Below are 20,061 nucleotides of genomic sequence, written 5' to 3'. Positions count from 1 at the left end.
ATACACACACACACATTTTCAGAACCGCTTGTCCCAGTCGGGGTCACGGTGAGCCAGAGCCTAACCTGGCAACACAGGGCGTAAGGCTGGAGGGAGAGGGGACACACCCAGGAGGGGACGCCAGTCTGTCGCAAGGCACCCCAAGCGGGACTCAAACCCCAGACCCACTGGAGAGCAGGACCTGGTCCAACCCACTGTGCCACTGCGCCCCCCTTGGTTGCATACAATGTAAGGGATTTTTGACGATAAAGTCATAAGTGAAGGGCCACCTGTACTTAATCGTATGATAAGCAAAAATAATTCTGAAATAATATGAAGTTTCTTTCTTGTAAAGAGACTGCAAGAGTGCACTTTAGAGTACATGGGTGTGAGATATAGCACAATATAACAGATAAATGTCAACAAATTAGCAAGGATGTCAGATACATTCAAATCCCAATAAGGTACAGTATGAAAGAATGGAAAATGAGAACCTGTATCGGGGAATCAGGAGAAAAACGTGGTTCTAAGGTTGCTTGGGCTTCATCTACTTCAGGCCTGCTGGCTGCAGTGTGAAGGTCTTAGTCTGTAACAAAAGCTTTATTGCTAATTCATCAAATGTTGTCAGAAGGTAGGAGGCTTCAGTTGATGTCCCTCAATTTACTGTCTATGCTGGGCTTTTAAAATGATGAACGGCTTTCCCTTCACTGTTTTGACCTGCAGTCCGGCCCCCAAACTGGAAAGGTGTGAGATTGTAAACCATGGTCATATTTTTGCTGCAAAGACGGTTTGGACCATTTGTTTTCTTGATAGCACAATATTTGTTCAAAGGTCAAATGTTTTATTCTACATATTTTATTTTGTTGTGCACTTTGCTTAACACCTGTCCTTGTAGCTTTGTGGGTTCTTCTCAAACAATCTTTCCTGGAAAAGGAAGGTTGGTTAGCAAGTTTGTTACTAAGTCCTCCTAAGTTTTATTACTAAATAAGGAGTTATTCTTTTCCACAAGGTTTTTTTCAATGTTTTTATTTATGAAGTCTGTGAGTACTTCAGCTGGTAAACAAAATAAGTGTCCTTGGAAATAACAAATTAAAAATTGATCCATTTGTTGGGTGACCAGACAAATTCGCCAACCTGTGTTATCAACCAGTCTACCTTTAGACAGTCTGTCCATTTTTCATGACTGCCCAACTGCAGTGTGAAGGGAACAGTAGGCTTGAGAAAGGGGAAATGATCTGCTGCCTCTCAGGCACACTGAACGCTGAAACTTGCATTGCCATAACCCTTCAGTGGATGGGCCTTCATTGTGCAAGGCTTCCCTACACATGGAGATTCTGCCTGGTTGCACATCTTATCCAAGTGCATTTGTTTCTATGGTGCTACAAGAGTCGTGCTCCAATGTCCAAGTGAAATATACACAAAGAGTGACTTCCTGTACCTATCATAATTTTTACAGCTGTAACTCAGATTTGCTGTGTATGTTTCTGCAGACATGAGACACTGGTTACAAAATAAAACCATTCTTTGATACTTTCATAAGTTCCATATTCCCTTTTGATTTCTAGAGAGCATGTGCCGTACATGTCTTGATCATCATCTGTAACAGAAATACTAATAGTAATGCTTGTCCACCTTCTTATGCAAGGGTTCATTTGACACATACCACGACAGTCGTATGTTGGTTGCCTTCTCCCTGAACAGAATGAAACAGCTATCATCAATCAATTATATGTAACACCTCCCAGTGACTTCTGTCTTATATAGCTACATGTATATTTGGACAGAGTTATCCAAGATTATTTGTAGAAAAGCATAATATGCTGTCCTACTGTCACGCCCCTGGGAACGAGCGAAGCACCTGCGGTTAATTGAACCACTGGGATATAAGGAGCTCTGAGTCCATACCATGACGCGAATTCTCGCGAACGCCTTTGTGGTTTTGCAGTATCAGCGTCTTTGCCTTGCTTGTTCCCGTGTTCCTGGTTTCTGACTCTTGCCCGTTCTCCCAGACTACCGACCTTCGGATTGCCTGTATTGTGACGTTCGTGCCTTGCAAGACCTTCGCCTGTCCCCAACTTCGTTTACATCCAGTCCTAAAACCAACCCACAACTGGGTCCACTCCCTACCTGTCTCTAGCCCGCTTGTGTCAAACATGACACCTACCCTGAGATAAGACCATTTCAGTTACAAGATTCGACTTTACGAGGAATTTCATTTAATGCCCCTACTTTGTCTTGCAAGGCATATTTTCACATTTAAAAGGACTAAATTTAGATTTCTGGCACCTCTGGAGAGCTGAGCAGAACGAGAAATTTATTTTTGCATTTATTAATTTAGCAGACACTTTTCTCCAAAGTAACTTACAATAATTAATTAACTAGCTGACACCTTACTCCAAGGTACAAATATAGACTGCAGTAAACTCTGTACAGTTATTCACCAATTTTATATAGCAGAACAACATGATACATACATATGCATATGCATATGTATGTACACCCCATGGCAAATTTGGAGTCACCGGTTGATGTGAAACACGTGGGAGGAAACCCACATGAACACATGAGGTGTGGGGTGGAGTGGGAGCATTTATATGTCTATTTATTTTTTGTATTTATACTTGGTTTCTCCCGTCCTGGGTGTGTCCCCTCCCCCTCCAGCCTTGCACCCTGTGTTGCTGGGTTAGGCTCTGGTTCGCCACGACCCCACTCAGGACGAGTGGTTTCAGACAGTGTGTGTGTGTGTGTGTGTGTATGTGTGTGTGTGTGTGTGTGTGTTTAGTATTATAAGTCTTATTAATTTTGTGTAAGCACAACTTTACTGCAGCAGATCCCATGGGTTTATGCGGCGAAAGACTTGAATACAGTGTTTGGTTTTTAACCTTTCAGTGTAAGCAGTAGAGCAACGTATTCACACAATGTGGGCTCATAAAATGTTTTGCCGTTGAAACTAATTATATAAACTTGTTATATCTTTGAGTCTGAGTATGTCTTTGAATTCGCCTTACAATGGGTTTTTCAGGAATGCATAACCTTTGTAAGGTGGGAGAAACGTATTAGTGTATAATAGACAATACTCAAACATTAATTATTTTCATAGAATTTCTGATGTTTTCCTTATTTCTTTAAACCGTATTTTCAAAGATCATTTTCTTTAACACAATATTTCAGTATTTCTTGCCATTTTAGAGTCTTGGAACTTTATACTTTCAGAAAATAGAAATGAAAAAGTAAAGTCATCACATTGCTATCAGTCTAAGCAATGGTGTTTTTTGTTGCCTTTTTCCATATTCAATTTCAGAGAATGTATGTCACAAAAAACATATGCAAAATAAATTTTAAAGAACTTGTGTAACAGTCTTTATGAATGTTCTGCTTTTATTATCTGTTTTGACAGATTTATGCATAAAAACATTTAACTCTACATAAAATTTCTGATTAATCATCACTGTCATGCGAAATGCATGGCATCTGGATTGGAGACTAATAAAAATACAGATACAGATGTAATATGATGACAGAAAATGATGGTTCTATCTTTAACCAGTTACTGTGAACATCTGGTCCTGCTGAGTGGTTGGACTCCCTATCAACTGGCTCATCTTTCCGACATAAGCATGTACACATATTTATGTTTTAAAATAAAAAAAGTGCCTTTTTTCCCCTTTTTCTCAAAATATTCTTGTCGGTTACATGCCTCGCTGAGATAAGTGTAAATTTTATTGTTCTGAATGCACAAATATGTATGAACAAAAACACATTTGAAGTCAAGGCTTTTTTAAACTCTACAATCTGTACTGTTTGAGTACTGTATAAGTACTGTAGCATCCACCAGAATCAAAGATTAAATAAAAACTCTTTATCCCTGCACTGGTAATTGGCCTGACATTGCCTTGTTTAGCTAAATAAACCCATCACAAACATGGCTATCAGTTGTAGAGGGGACTTGACAGGAGTAGCTGCCTGCCACCCTTCATAACTTTAATTAGAATGATGAAACTTTCGAATCGGAGGTCTGTTGCTGTTCGTAGTTATGAAAGTTACCTGAATGGCCACCTTTCTGTTCCCCAAACATAAATTAAACCTTACACATGACCTTGTGAATGAAATTATGGTATCATTCAAAGGGTCTTAATTTATTCATTCATCTGCCCCTTTAAGGAGTGTAATATTTATTCTGTAGTGATGCTTTTTTATATATATATATATATATATATATTCTTTTCTTGCATTTCCTGAATAGAGCTTTAAAATGAATTTTGCCGCACATTTATATTAACAATATTCTTAAAGAAAATAACGAAACCAAAATGATGTTGCTGACGGCAGTTTCTATACTTTATGCACCGGCTGTACGACGCTACCTGCAGTGAAACTGTGAATAAATTTTAATGTGTGAATGAGGCATTCTAGGTCTTCCTTACTCAGTCAGCCAGCTCTTTTATTTAGACTTCTTGTCCTTCTGTTTGACTCCGTAGATTGGACCACAGTGATGATGCTTCAGAGGAATAGGACCCTGCCAAATTGATGGATGTCCTACAAGAAACAAACCTCGCTGTGCCGACTCAAAACCCAACACAGATCAATGAGGTGGATGAGAGCGGTAAGGGACTCAGAAAGGACCAATATCCAAGTTTTCTTCTGTAAATATAAGTTTAAATTGTTGCTACTTTTTGCACCACATTCAACCCCTTTCATTTATTGCGCAGGATTCTCTGAATCTCGTGAATATTCAAAAAAACAAACTTTTACCAGAAATACTATTGTAATTTCAATTTAAAACTAAAATAATAATTTGGTGGATAATTTTAAGTAGTATTTCAGCCTTAAGCATTAGTATTATTATTAGCTGTCCTGCAAATGAATCGTTTCAATAATTGGTTAGTGTAACATTTGAAGCATTGCTTGTAAAAGTTGGAAGTATGTTCGCTCAATGTAAAATAAGCAAACAAAACAGAATGTTTTCCTAGAAAAAAAATGGATGTTTTATATATATGAGATACCCACACACTGTGCCTCTTAAAAGTGTTCACTCCTTTGGACTTTTTCATGTTTTATTGTTTTACAATAAAAATGAAAGAAGCACATTTCTACCGATTGATCTAAATGTATTAAAATTATTAAGCAAAAAATATTTGATTTCCCAAGAATTCGGCCCCTGTTCAAGTCAATATTTAGTAGAGGCTCCTTTGGCAGGAGTTATGGCCTTAAGTCTGTGTGAATAGGTCTGTAACTATATGAACACTGCAATTTTTCCTCACTGTTCTTATATTAGTTATTAAGTATAAGTAATTTGGTTTTTTAAAGAATTTGTCACAAATTGAATATTGGGGGGGGGTGGGGTACGGCGGAGCAGCAGGCTTGGTTGGGTCCTGCTCTCTGGTGGGTCTGGGATTCGAGCCCTGCTTGGAGTGCCCTGCAGTGGACTGGCGTTCCATCCGGGGTGCATCCCCCCCTTTCCCCCCAGCCCCATGCCCTACGCTGCTGGGCTAGGCCCTGGCTTGCCACGACCCTGCTCGGGACAAGCCATTGTAGACATTGTGTGTTTGTGTGTGTGTGTGTTTGTGAATATTATGGAAGTGGCATTTCTGAGGTATACACAGAAAATACTGGTGAAATGTCAGTTCTGTCTGTCCCTGGCTCCAATAAACCAGTTTATCCTACATAAATAAACATCTGTTGGTGAAATAAGCCAATTTTTCAGGGTATAACTTTGCAAATATCATTTTAAAGGCAAATTCAAGGAATTCAGTATGGCTGATCATTACTGCAAAAGATGCTATTGGATTAATCGCATTTATTGGATGTGATACTAATTGGTTCCTCCAAAAGATAATGTAACTGCCAGTTATGGAAAACTGCCCAAACCCAGAGATCACTGGGTCATGAGCTGAAGTCAAATTTAATCAAACATAACATGTTCAGACAGAAACAAATTGGTTTCTTTCAACTCATATAGGTTGAGTAAAGGTAAATCGCGCATACTTATAAATCTTATGACATCTAATTTTGACAGAATTTGATAACACACTTTTTTCAAATAGTAAAAACAGTAAATTACAAGTTGATTTGTGTAATGGAGGTATCTGAAATAATAACTATTGCTTTTCCCCCAAAATATACAGATTGTCCCCATTGTGAAGAAAATGAAGTGTCTAAATGACTATCTTATCTTTATGAAAAGGTGGTTGTATGTAGATGAAAGTCCTATCCTGCCCAATTGTGCATCAAAAGTGACAAAAGCGTATGCTGAGGTGAGATTCTGTATTTGAGTATGACAAAATAGGCTAATTATTTTCATAGGTCTGCAAATCAGCCCATTTGCAATTTTTCTTTGCTGTTTTTTTTTCCTTTATGCTGGTTAGGATCCATTTATGTTTCAAATTGCAGCATTCATATGAAACAATAATTGGGCATTTCTTTTTCCTTTATAAAAGCAGCCTTCACACAATTAGTCAGTTTTTTAAGTAAAAAAGTTCCTTTCTGCCACGTCTCTGGTATAAAAGCTTTTTTTGGATGGACAGCATGTGAGTGGAATACTTTCAGCATCTTTGAAACGCCAAATTAATTGTGTGTTTTCCAGTAATTCAAAGAACATACATTGCTAGGTCCAACTTGGTCTTTCCTCAGTTTATGTTTGAATAAACATTTTTTCAGTTTTTTTTTTTCCTACTATACAAAATGAATAGATAGTATGTTAAAGTGTATGAAAGTATGAAAATATATCATAGTACAATAACAACATTTTTAGATTTTTTTTACGGTGTTTTTCTTTATGAAAAATGTTTTTCCCAGAATATTTCCCTTGAGAAACTTCTGGATAGATAATGAATGGAGTTTGAAATTACCATGAAAAAGGCAGTGAGTTAATTCAAAATATCCTTATCATTTTATGTCTGTTTTTTTTTAAATATTTAAGGAGTTCTTCAAAAAAAAACGATCAGAAATGTATTTGTAGGAGGAACAAACAAAACATCTCTCTCTGGGGACTCATTAGGGACAAGCAGAATTTAGTCACATGCCAAATTTAAATGGATACTTTATAATATATTTTTATTTCTTGTAATTTTGCCTGCTGGTGGAACAGAACCCCAAGTAAAATCCTTCTTTAGCTCATTTTTCTAGCAGTGGTTTTTTTTTTTTTTATTATTAAATTTTCTGCTGTTTTTCTGGTGCCCAAAGAAAAAACTGCGCATCGATAAAAATATGTCTAATCTATTTAAGAATCAACTTATTTCCTTCTTTATTTTGTTTGTTTGTCAGTTGTTCATTCAACACTACTGCAGTGGTTAATATCTATGTATTATTATATAGTATTGAACTTATGCATACTCTTTATATTACAGTATGTTGGTAATGTAGTAGGTATATGTTATAAATCTTCCTAATAAACATAATTATGCAGTGATAATGTGTACATCTGACATATATTTTCATTTATGTCATGGAGTGAAGTGCATATCTGTTATTTTCATCATGACTTTTTAAAAACTAATTAAAGATATAAGATATATGTATGGCTGAGGCTGTTACTACAGTGTTAAGAGCCAGTGTTATGACCCCATTGGACCGGGTCCTGCTCTTCAGTGGGTCTGGGGTTCGAGTCCCGCTTGGGGTGCCTTGTGGCAGACTGGCGTCCCATCCTGGGTGTGTCCCCTTACGCCCCGTGTTACCGGGTAGGCTCCGGTTCCCCGTGACCCCGTATGGGACAAGCGGTTCTGAAAATGTGTGTGTATGTGTGTGTTGTCTAGGGGTGTAACATAAAGGTGTTTGTACCAAGGTATATGTTTTGAATTGACAAGACAATAGTTTGCACAAAGACAAGACAATAAATAGTGTGTGTGTGTGTGTCTGTGTGTGTGTGTGTGTGTGTGTGTGTGTGTGTGTGTAAAATTCCTTCAATGTATAACTGATGCATCTATTCCACCTTGGGGTATTTCACCCCTTTATTTGGCTAGTAAGCACCTTGCTCAATGTAGTAGTAGCAGAAGTGGGACTTAAACCTTCGGGCTGGAAGTCAATATTTTTAATCACTGTACAAGTTTCTGGACAAGTTTCATATATGTGGTTCCGGTACTGAATTTGTGATCAGCTATGAGACATATAACATGGATAGTTAAAACAAGGATATTTTTTTTCCCCACAATTCAGCTAGTATATAATTTAATGCAAAACTAAAATAATATATGCAATTTCAGTTCAAGTTAAACATATTTTCAAAAGTAAAACTACTGTCACAACCTTCATTTATACATCCCTCTTTTTCCATTGCAGAATGACAAAAAAAAATATTTTTCAATAAATTTGTTTATTTATTTATTTATTTATTTCCAGTAAAACAATGAAATACAAAAAAATCTGAAATTATAACCCCCCCTGGTGGCTTTATGTTGGCTTTTTATTTACACTACACATTTTATTGGTCTTCCTAGTCAGTACGGATAACTCCTGAGGTCAAAGCCAACATCAAGTAATGACTTTACTAATTTTGGGTAACACCTGAGTCAAGACCTGAGTTTTTTGTTTTTTTTCCCCCACTTAAACTATATATACTTTCACTGGTTGTGTTCGACTAATTAAGCGAGAATATAAATCTAATACTTCTCTGTAAACCATCTGTTATAGCTTCTTAATTAAAAGTCATCTTCTGCTGACAAAATTAAAAAGATGCAATCCCCAAGGGGGAATGTTTCATCATACAAGACAGTATGGGGAAAATCTGACAAAATTATTTGGGCCATAAGTATTTTATACATTATTTATTACTTATATTTCACAAAAGCAAAAACCTATGATGTTACATACAAATAATGTCACACAATACGGGTTGAGAAGAAAAAATAAAATTGAAAGAACTGCAGTTACACTCCATCTCTGATTTTGTGTTTACGTTCCACTTCACAGGACCACATGAACAGGGAGGTAATCTGAAGCCGTATGTTGCTGCAGATGCTGGCGCTCCCCTCCTTTCCTCTGCTGCTGCAGCAAACACACAAAAAGGAAGCCACGAGTGCCAGAAATCCACACTGATCCCATCGTCCACACTGAGCCTGACTGAAGCCCAAGAGCATGCCATCACCCACGAGACCTCCACTCATGCCATCTCTCTTACCTCCTGCGTGGCCAAGGGAGTGAGTCCATGGTCACTGCCTGAGGACTGCGACAAAAACGCCTTCACAATCATGGAGCCTGGGGGCATCTCCACCCTGACGGGGGACTGTCTGATGCAGCCAAGCCGCACGTGCCTGGGCTGCTTTATTGAGACCAAGGATGTTGCTGACCTGGAGCCAGGGATCAGCATGAAAATGGGTGACATGAGAGGCGAATATGATTCCTGTTCCATCTCTGATATGGGAATGCAATGCATGAGCACCAGCAATAGCTGCCGCTATGGAGACCAGCTGCTTTCAGACCAGCTCCTAAGCTACCCTGTGCACAAAGTCAGAGTAACAGAGAAGAGGGAGGCTGAAAAATCGGACAGTGACACCGAGGACCCAACATCCAAAAGCATTTATGAGGGACTGCTTTTGGACAAATGCAATGGTGAGGAAGCCCTTCTGCCAAACTCCAGCCAGGACTGGGGCTGCTTTGAGTCTTTCATTAGTGAAAGCAAGATGGAGCTGCTGGACCTGTGCTCCAAAAATGAGCTTTCGGTTAACCTCTTTTCCGAGGAGGATGTTGACAATTACATGTTTGATGACGATGATGATTCCACCCTAAGCAGTGATGTGTGTTCCCTGAAGATCCGTTACGAGTCGTTTCAGGACAACGTGCGGGACAAGACAAATTCCCTCCAGGAGGATACCCAGTTCAACTTTTTTCCAAGTATCCTTGTCAACTGCACTAAGAAAGAGAGCACCACTGTCAAAAAGAATGTAGATGGGCTGCAGCTCAAGGGAGATGAAATTAACATCTTAGATACTGATGACAAGGGTGACAGAGATATCAGTCTTGCTGATGGGACTCCAGATGTCAGTCCAGAAAGTAATTACTTGTTTGACTCCAACAACTCCACAGAAGACTCTGGTGAGTACAGCGATGACAGCTCTTGTACTGGATCTTCTTATGACACTCTCCGAGAGGCCAAAGGTAGTCGTCGCCTTTCGTCCCGGGATAATTCTCACTCTTCTAGTCAGCTCAACTATGGGTTGAGGGCCAAGAGAAAAGTCAGGTACAGCGAAGACTACCTGTATGATGTTGATTCTCTTGAGAGTGAGAGAAATGCTGAGAAACGCGAGAAACTATCTGTTGGCCCCAAGAAGGAGGAGGACGATGACTGGTGTCCAAAGAAAAGACGAAAATCTTCGCGAAAGGAGCCGCCAGTTATCATCAAATACATCATCATCAACAGATTTAAAGGAGAAAAGCACATGTCAGTGAAGCTGGGAAAGATTGACCCAACAGACACAACCGTAAGCTTAAATGAGAACTTGCTGCACAAATATGAGAAACTGGCCCCTTTGAAATACTACTGGCAGAAGAGAAGACAAGAGAGGCAGGAGCAGTGTAGGCTGGCTGGAAGTGATAAACACAAATTTTGTATAAATGGGTGTAGACGCTCCTTTAGCTCTAGTCCCCCCAAACGGAAATACAGGATTGCAAACAGACTCAGGATTCAAAGAATTCAAACTGTGGAACAAACACCAAACAAGCAGGGCTCCTCTTCTTCTGATCACAAGCAAGAAGGCAGCACAGAAAGCGACACAGGCCTTGCAGGCATCCAATTAACAATAGCAGCCTCCAACAGCAGCAACAGATTAGACCAAAGTGACGTCACGCATGCTGGCACAGTAAAAAGCAGATCACAAGAAAGGGAAGATAAGAGAATTGGAAATAAATTTGTGAGAATAAGAAAATTTAAGAGTGAAGCCAGACTGAGGAGCAAAAAATTGAAAGAGCTGCAAGAGACGAGCAAAAGCATGACAGACCTGACAGGGCTTTGCCCTGTGTCCGATAATCCCGACCAATTTGGGAGTATTAAAGATACCGTGATTGAGGTGGCTGCAAGTAGCCCGCATTTGTCTGAAAACTATAAAGCCGATGCCACCGGAAAATCTACTTTCGTATCAACGTCGTGCTCTCCAGACAAAAACACGCCATCTGTGACCGTTGCTTCGAGTGTACCGGTCGTCCCCGGGGGCTATCTGCAGACATTGTTAGATGTCTCAGATTCATCAAATAGCACTGGAATTTCGTATTTCCCCCAACAGCATCCCAGATACCCACTCGCTGTTTCCCAGGAAGAGAAGCAGTTCACGTCTTTACAGCTGGCCCAGAGCTGCGTGCTCAGCCCTCCCTCTGAGTCTGAGCTCCAGCAGTCGCCGCAAAACTGCCAGATTGAGCCTAATTTTCCTGATTTGTGGCACCCACAACCTGGCCCCAACCAGGCACCATTTGCACCCGATATTCCGGATTCCTCAATCATACCTAACGGCTTTCCAGGTCCAATACCTGTGCCAATTGCTGACAACATGTCCATTTCGGGATACAGTCAGGTGAACCTAGACGATAACAGGCTGCTGTACGAAAAGAATTATTTGCCTGAGCAGCCCCTGCAGGCTGACGCCGACTACCAGGCATGCCAGGTCTCGGGTGGAGAGGGACATTTACAGTTTCAGAGAGGCACGCTAAACACAGACAATGGCAGACTCATCAGTTTTGACTCAGTGGGTTCTCTCTCAGTTACTTCCAGTAATTACAGCTGCCTAAGCCTAAAGTCCTGTGAAAAGGAGAGTGAGGAGGATATGAACGATAACTTCTTGGCCCACTGCAGTCCAAAACTGGTGATACAGCAAAGTGTTGATGAAATTACCCCCCTAAGAGAGTCCACGGATCTGCTGGACATCTCCAACTTCACTCCCGATAAATTCCGGCATTCGTCTCTATCTGAGATGTCACCTCCGGACACCCCTAGTTTGTCTCCTCAGGTGATGGGGCTAGAGATGAAGGGAGGTGGAAAAGCGAAGGACTTTCAGAACGCTGGAGAAGGTGCTGTGGGCAGCACACCAGATATGAAATGGACCTGTAATGTCATGCAGCAGCCGGAGCACCAAGGCAGACCATTCATGGTGAGCAGTCACCAGTTCCAGTTCCACACTTTCAATGATGATGATAGTGTGGGTATGGTTGACAAAACTGCCTGTGTGGACCATTTAAATGAGAACCTGAGCCAAACTGACAGTGGCACGAAAGGATCGAAAAGTAAAAAAAAAATCACCAGCAAGCAGAATGCAAGTCAGTGCTCCTTAGCAGAGCAGAAAGGTACGAAGAAAACGAAGACGCCCAAAGCTGCCAAGAATGAAAAGAGCAAGACCCCCCGGCAGAATTCGCGGTCCTCCAAGAAAGTAAAAACCCTGCTAGATGGGAAGGCAAGTAAAGGCCAGGCAGGGGGTTCCAAGACAATGACGAAACTGAGAAACTTGATTCCTCCCGGACACTCTGTGGTGGACGGTGTTGCTGGGGGTGTAATGGGAGGGGACTGGCCTTCCCTGAAACTGCCTAACACTGAGTGGTCTGAAGGCAGCAATCCTCTATATGATGACCAGCGGGAGTTTGAGGAGCCCTCCAACATCTTATCCAACATAGCCTCAGGGATGGCTGATGTCCAGCGTTTCATGATGGCTTCTATTGAGCCGTTGTGGGGTCCAGCATCCGGAGTCTGCCAGACACCTGAGGCCAACAGCCTCAAGTTGAAGACACTCAAAATCCTGGCGGGAACAGCACCCGAATCCAAGAAGAAAGGAGCCTCTGCCACATCCCCTGGGCCTGCAAGAGGCAGGAAGGCCACAGGCAAGGGATGTAAAAGCCAAGCCAAGTTTGCCTCCTCACACTCCTTCTTCCCTTCGCTTGCGCTAGACTGTAACATGTTTGACAAATCCAACCTAGGCCTCCCTGGAACTAATGGGCCGGCCCACAAAAAGATGTACCGACACAAAAGCAGTACGAAATTCCCACGGGACGAAAACAATAAGGGGAAGCGAGCAGAGCGGGACCCAGGCAAAGACTTAGCATTGATGGCCTCTTTTGAAAAGCTGAGGTAATATTTTGTAACTGTGGCTGCAGTTGCATCTCTCCTCACTTTCTCCTCCTGCTACTTGCTCAGTCCTATGTCCCCTTACTTTCCCTCCTGTTAACTCAATGCAAGACATGCATGGCAAAGACATTACCCCTGACTACCCAACCTTCTTTTTCTCCCCGAAGAAGACATTATTAACTTGCATGAGAAACTTATACTTGCAAACTACCTATTGAGTGATTGTGTCCAGCTTGACTGGTATTTGAAACTACCATGGCTGCAGTTTTTTTCTTTTTTCTTTTTTTTCCTTGCTCTGTTGCTGCTTCAGTTTTTGTTTTTACCTAGTTCTTTTTTTTTTTCCATTTATTTTTGTAAGAAAAAAAAAGCCTTGAAAATCTTTTTAGAGTCTTTTTTGTGTTATTGTTTTCCTTTTTTTTTTTCCTGTGAACTTGCTGCCCTACCCCAATAATGTTATTCTCTTACTGTCTACTTGTATTGGTCTACACAGTTACTTCAACAAAAAAAAACATAAGCATCCCTGTCTTTTTTTATGCAGAACATGGATGCCCTCCATAGTGCAGTCAGCCTTTTACAGCCTGACTTGTGTCATGAGGGAAAACTACAACTTCCTGTAAAGATGTATATCACCCTCTTTACCATGTAGACTGTAAATCACCAGAAGTGTGAAAAATTGTCTTCTTTTTGGACATTTCCTTGCAGACAGAGGGATCTTTATGCATTTACAAAATATGATTATTTTCTATTTGTTTTTCTTGGAATGGTCTTATTTGTTGTTTGCCTCTTTTCATGATTGCTTTGTGGGGCCTTAACCGAAAAACAGCCCTTATTCAGTTCTTTAAATGTTCTTATTTCTCTATTTTTTTTTTTTTTTTTTTTTTGTTAAATGTCATTGTACAGAAACATATGCACTATTTGAAAGGAAAACAATATTCATAACTGAATTCATGTGCCAAACTTATGAACAAGTATAACTGCACAGACATTTTTATATATCTCTGAGTATTTGCCGTTTTGTTTTGCGACTGCCGGAAAGTTGACATTCCAGAGAAGTTACATTTTTGGACCCTCTCCATTGAAAAGCACCCGCAGCTGACAGTGGTACACCGCCACTCATCGTACCAAAATGGAAAGACTGTTTTTGTTTTATTCTTAATTTTATTCCTTTTTTTTTTTTTTTTTTTTTTAAAAAAAAACTTTGGTTGCCAAATTCAATTTACCTCAACGTCAGTGTCACCCACTATTGTGAGACTTACAGCAAGGCAAAGAGACAGCCCGATGAAAGCAGAGGTTTTACTGGGCACGACCAGACACAAAACCTCATGTGTAAAAGAAAACAGGTAAGTGTTTCTGTACATTTTCATGCCTTTCCCGAAGCTATATGGATGCATTTCCAAGGTAACCTGACACTTGTGAGTTGTTTTTGACAAGATAATTGACAGCCGTTATCTAAACTTCTGTGAAGGTTACCAGACTTAAATGGTAATCATTATTTTTTTCTTTGTGTAGATTTCTTTTTCTCATCAGAAGCTGCATAATTAAATTTAATATCTGCCAGCCAATAAAATTTTTTATTATTACGTTGTTTAGATAAACCTTTCATTTAAAGCCATTGAGTTTTTTCATTGTTTTAGATTGCGATATTTTGCAGTAGAAATTCGGGTTTACTGTGGTGAAAGATTATTTGATGTGTAAGCACGCTGCATTTTATTAAATATTATGGTACAACACACGGACAATCTACAAAGCCTTTGTAAGAATCACTATGACCCTTCATAGAACAGCCTGGAATAAACAAACCAATGTGGCGAGAAACACGAAAATATGGAGGCACATATTGAATTACAGCTGTGCATTTTATACTCTTGAAAATAATGAGAAAATGTGGTAAGCCACAAAAAAAAAAAAAAAAGTATGAGTAGCATTATACAGTAGACGCTTGCATTTTCAAACATTTTAAGCATATTTGGAGCAAACGTTCCCCTGCATTCAAATGAGATTTCACTTTTAGAAACGCATGTCAGAAATCTTTTTGTTTGAGGTACATCTGCCCCCCACCCTTCTCGAGCTTCCTATAGTCAGACCTTGAGTTTGACAAGTGACACAGCCACTGAATACGGTTTTTCCTTCCTAAGGTATTTTAGTGAATGCTCCTGAAATTTTTCACCCTGTATAGCAGTGCACCAAAGTTTTGTCTTAGTAAAATGTACTGCGAATACTAGGGATTTGTGAGTATTACGACATTTTGAATATTTCCTTTGCAAATTCAGTTGCATGTTGCTATAAGTGACAAAAAATATTTTTCGGTATACTGCTTCCACTATTAATACGGATGGACCGGGATTGAGAATATGTTTTTTATCATTAACAATATGTTTTGTTATTTTCTTTTTCTAATTCACTGTTAGTGAAAAATCAGTCTCACTTATTATAATGGTGAAGAGGATGAGAGGTGGTTGGGGTCACTTATTTTAAATTTGTACTATATATGTTAATATTAACAGATACAGATAGGGCATACTGTTTTCCCAATAGCCAAAGTGCTTTGTAAAGGTAAAGGATGAATCTGGAAGCTGAAGTTGCATCTTAAAACAATTATGCCATTAATATTATACAAACAAGAATTGACTTCTAAATTGCTGTGATTAAATTGCATTAAACAATTATGTAAATTTTGGATTGGCATATTATTTAGAGGTGTCTTTTTGTAGTTAGCAACGCACAAAATAGCATGAATGCAAGCAGTTGAAGACTAAATAATTCTACAAATGATTTTCATAATGGTATTTCTCAGCATAACATTAAAAAAGTCCATATCACTACTTTTAATTTTTAATTTATTAGGTATTATTTATGGATGTCTAAAAATTGTACATTATTGGATTTCTATTTTTTGCCCTCTGAACAAAACTGATAAATTTTGCTCTGCAGGATTTAAATTTGGCTACAGAGAAGGTGGAGGGTTACATTTAATTGCTTAAGAAAACAGAAGTAATTCTGAAACTTCTCTATTCTGTTTGTGTATGTGTTATAATTGTGTTTTTTTTTTTTTATTGCTGAACCCTGGTTGGTCCCTAAAGTCATTTAGGAGAAGTAGCTGACATGTAAACAATTGTACGTTTAAATCAAAGTCAGACTGGCCCTTTCGTTTTTAGTGTTTCTAAGCCTTGACTTTCATGGACTTACTACTGCCTGGAGGTGTTATGATTAAGCAAGGTGTACTGGAGCATGCAGGTGTTTTAATGCCAGTGACATAAGTATTTTACCTCACTGGCCTTAGTCTTGTTTTGATTCTATTTGAGCCTCCTCCAAAGTAGGATTTACAAGTGGCAGCAACACTGTAAAAACTGTGGTCCTAACAGGCTTTTGCTGGAACGAACTGTTCATTGTCTAATGCAAGTTCTTGGAAACAGACGTACTACCTTCTTTTGTTTGAATACAGATACTCCTCGACTTACGATGTTTCGACTTACAATTTTTCGACTTTACGATGGTGAGCTGGCCATAGACGTTCAGTAGAAACCGTACTTCGAATTTTGAATTTTGATTTTTTTTCCCCAGGCTAGCGATATGCGGTGTCATACTCTCTCACAATGCTGGGCAGCGGCAGCGATCCACATCTCCTAGTCTGCCACGCGGTCGCTATACAGATACCCCCCTGTGTCTACGTTGTGTTTTGTGCATCCATAGTGTCACAGAAATGCCCATCTCTGTTTCCTGCTACCAGTGGGAAGAAGAAGAGGAGGACAATTACTCTTGAGGAAAAACTCAATATAATTGGCCAAGATGAAGGCGGAAAGCCTGTAATGGCCATCGCATGTATGCTAGGCTATGATGTTCGGTAGGTTAGGTGTATTAAATGTATTTTCGACTTGCGATATTTTCAATTTACTATGGGTTTCGTGGAACGTACTCCCATCGTAAGTCAGGGACCACCTGTATTTAATGAGCTACCTGCAGTATATTAAATAGCTTTAATTTGTTGTTTTTATTTTCGTGGATGGAGTAGTGTAGTGAAATTTCATTAATACACACATACCCCAATTTACAAAAGCTCGATATGTGGACATTCATTTATCCAAACTTAAAGAATTTTATACCATTCACCCCAATAAGAGCTCAATACATGGTTGTCTGGGCTTTTTCACCTGTAGTGTACTAAATCCAGGGTCAGTCCACATGAACTGACTGAGCTACTTGATCAGATTGGTAACTAGTACCAGTGGATGAACATACAAATAACTGTGTGCCCAGGCTGAGGATGTTTTATTTGTGTTTATGCTTTTCATGCCTCCAAAGAAATGGGGAAAAAAACGAAGAAAAAAATGGCTAAAATTGAAAACCCGAAAAGGAAGAGAACTCTGCATAATTTAAGTGTAAAATCTGAATTTGTAGAAGATTGAGCTTACTGAGATGCAAGGTCGTGATGATAACTGTAAATTACCATGTAAAGTGCTGTAATACCTGCATGCCTACTTACAGAGTAAAGTGTTGGCTGCAGCAGGTGACATACTGATCGGGGATGTTCCTTTAAAATCTGAAAGTTCTCACTTTGAATCTTGCTTCTGCTGTAGTACCCTTCAACAAGACACCCAAAAGTACCCTGAATCGCTCAAGAATATCCAGCTGTATAATTAGCTAAATCATTGTATTTATCTAGGGACAGCAGAGTCAAACTCACATTATTTGCAGTGTACTTTGATGAAGAAATATCGACGGTGCAAAACTCCAGTCTCATACTTATCACTTCAGTCTTATACTGATCACAGAGTCCCTCTAAAGTCCAGAATAATGTTTTTAAATATCATGTATGTTTTGGGTCATTTTGACACCACTTTTGTGAGCCTGGAAACAGAAAATCTTTTGTCCCGTTAGAAATAATGGGAACACCTTGTTTGGTATCTTATGAGGGGGTTTTTCAGAAAGAAATTAGGCTGAGATACTGGAGTAAAGCATAAGTACTGTATCAAAAAAGAGAAAATAAGTCAGCTTTCCTATAGCTTAATTACGGCCTGAAAGACAATGGTTTTGCATACCCTTTTGTGTGCTGGTTTTTGTTTTAGCACGTCTCTTTAATTATAGTTTGGCAAGCTTTCGACACATGGCATTATTCAAACAATGTTAAACTAAGTGCAACAGCTGAAGACTCATGATAATTTCCTAAATGTGTTAAACCAAGGGGGAGTGCAGTGGCGCAGTGGGTTGGACCACGGTTCTGCTCTTCGGTGGGTCTGGGGTTCGAGTCCCGCTTGGGGTGCCTTGCGACAGACTGGCGTCCTGTCCTGGGTGTGTCCCCTCCGGCCTTACGCCCTGTGTTTCCGGGTAGGCTCCGGTTCCCCGTGACCCTGTAAGGGACAAGCGGTTCTGAAAATGTGTGTGTGTGTGTGTGTGTGTGTGTGTGTGTGTGTGTGTTAAACCAAATTTGTATTCTTCAAAGCACAGGAGTAAAAAGAGGGATGCGGTACGGAGGGTGTAGGTTGTCGCGTCCCTCCCTATCAATGGAGCGTGAACTAACAACCAAAAATATGCCAATGCAAGTATTGCATTTGATTAGTAAATTTATGAGATATTATATATAGTATAATTGTTACTGACTTTAATGTGATGTTTACAACTTCTTTGACTCTTCAGTAAAATCATGAGCGCGGTAAATGACAAGTGAAATACGTATTAAGTTGTTCCTCGTTTGCCCACCTCCTCATCCTGTGTGCTTCAGCTCACCAGGCCTGCCGGTGGGACTGCACCAGTGGAGCGATGCACAGGTGTCTCCCAGCTCTCCGTGGACCGCCGTCTCTAGTTCCTGCCTGTTGTCGACTGAATGTACTCTTCTCTCCGCTTGTGTACCGCTGTCGAGCTGCTGCTTCTGAATGGTGCTAGCAAAGCAAACACTCACAGAAACTCTTTGTCGAAGGACAGCAGAAAGGAAAAGAAAAAAAAAAAAAAACACCCAACCCATCTCTGTGCCCTATTTACGAATGTACAATATACTATTATGTTATGTTTGATGTACTTACGGTATGTTTTTGACATTTATTGGAATCAATTTTTGCCTTTTCCGTTGAAAGAATATTGAGCTTTATAAATATTGTCTAGAGTTGTTACCAGAGGGGATGCTTAATGAACTCTCGACATCCTATGAAATCTTGTATATTTTTCAGTGTGCCAATTTGTAACATATTTTGTAATTGTATATTTTTCTTAGAAAGTGCTGTGAAGTATTTTGTGTGTGTGGGTACCCTTTTTTGTGCCTTTGTAGGCAGTGAAAAGGATGTATAATGTCAAGTTTCTGGTTTTAAAAACCAAAATACAAATGACGAAAAAGGTTAGGATGGAAAAAAAATCTGAAAAAACGGATAACTTTGTTGGGAGTTTTTGTAATCAGACCAATCTTGTTGTGAGAGTGTAGTGCTATGGTGTAAAAACAAGCAAGTTCAAAAAAAGAAAAATGAATAACACAAATTTGTGAACTCTTTGCTGTTTTATAGATTTTCATGTAAATTATTCTAGTATTTTGTTTTTGTTGTAACTGTTGCAAAAGTTTTAAATATTTGTGATCAAGCCTGTATGGTGACAATGTAATATTGGTAACTTGCTGAGTTTTGTAATAATGTTTATGGAATAAATATAAAAATAAAAATGAGCTTTTGATTGCTGCTTTGAAAAAGTGGTACTTCTTTGTATAAATGTTAAAATGATATTTTTCCAAAGAAAGTTGGTAGTCTGTTTGCCAAAAGCCAAGTTTTTTTGTAATAATAACTTTATTTTCAACACCTTTTCCAGGATGTGTATGTATATTAATTTGATTTATAGCTATACCACAAAACCAAATGAAATATGATGAAACTAATGCCTTTTGTTTATGTTCCGCAGTCATGAATCCTCGCAGGTAAATACACTGGCCTCTCACTTTAAATACACACACACACACACACACACTGTTTGAAACCGCTTGTCGGGAGCGGGATTGCGGCAAATCGGAGCCTAACCCGGCAAAGAAATAGAAATAACTAAAGTCACTTTTACCAATAACGTACAATCAACAAAAGCTA

At 39.4% G+C, this 20,061-nt stretch overlaps 1 protein-coding gene across 2 annotated transcripts in view; it reads left to right on the top strand.

Moving 5' to 3' along the window:
* LOC108934457 (neurite extension and migration factor-like) overlaps window positions 1-19,551 on the top strand; it is an 83,825-nt gene extending 64,274 nt beyond the window's left edge. The window contains exons 2-5 of one of the 2 annotated variants that reach the window (XR_003797633.1): window positions 4,458-4,582; window positions 8,884-13,015; window positions 13,551-14,352; window positions 18,729-19,551. Coding sequence is in view for 1 of the 2 variants with exons in the window: in XM_018752318.2 (XP_018607834.2) it covers window positions 4,507-4,582; window positions 8,884-13,015; window positions 13,551-13,629 (4,287 nt within the window). In the remaining variant the exon portion in view is untranslated. Of the gene's footprint in view, window positions 1-4,457; window positions 4,583-8,883; window positions 13,016-13,550; window positions 14,483-18,728 lie in introns of those variants that run through there. The other variant, XM_018752318.2, reaches the window with a different exon arrangement.
* The last annotated feature ends 510 nt before the right edge of the window (window positions 19,552-20,061 follow it).

The sequence above is a fragment of the Scleropages formosus genome, chromosome 4 (assembly GCF_900964775.1).
Source record: "Scleropages formosus chromosome 4, fSclFor1.1, whole genome shotgun sequence".
In the NCBI taxonomy this organism is placed as follows: Eukaryota; Metazoa; Chordata; class Actinopteri; order Osteoglossiformes; family Osteoglossidae; genus Scleropages; species Scleropages formosus.
This window is presented reverse-complemented; position numbering and strand designations above follow the sequence as displayed.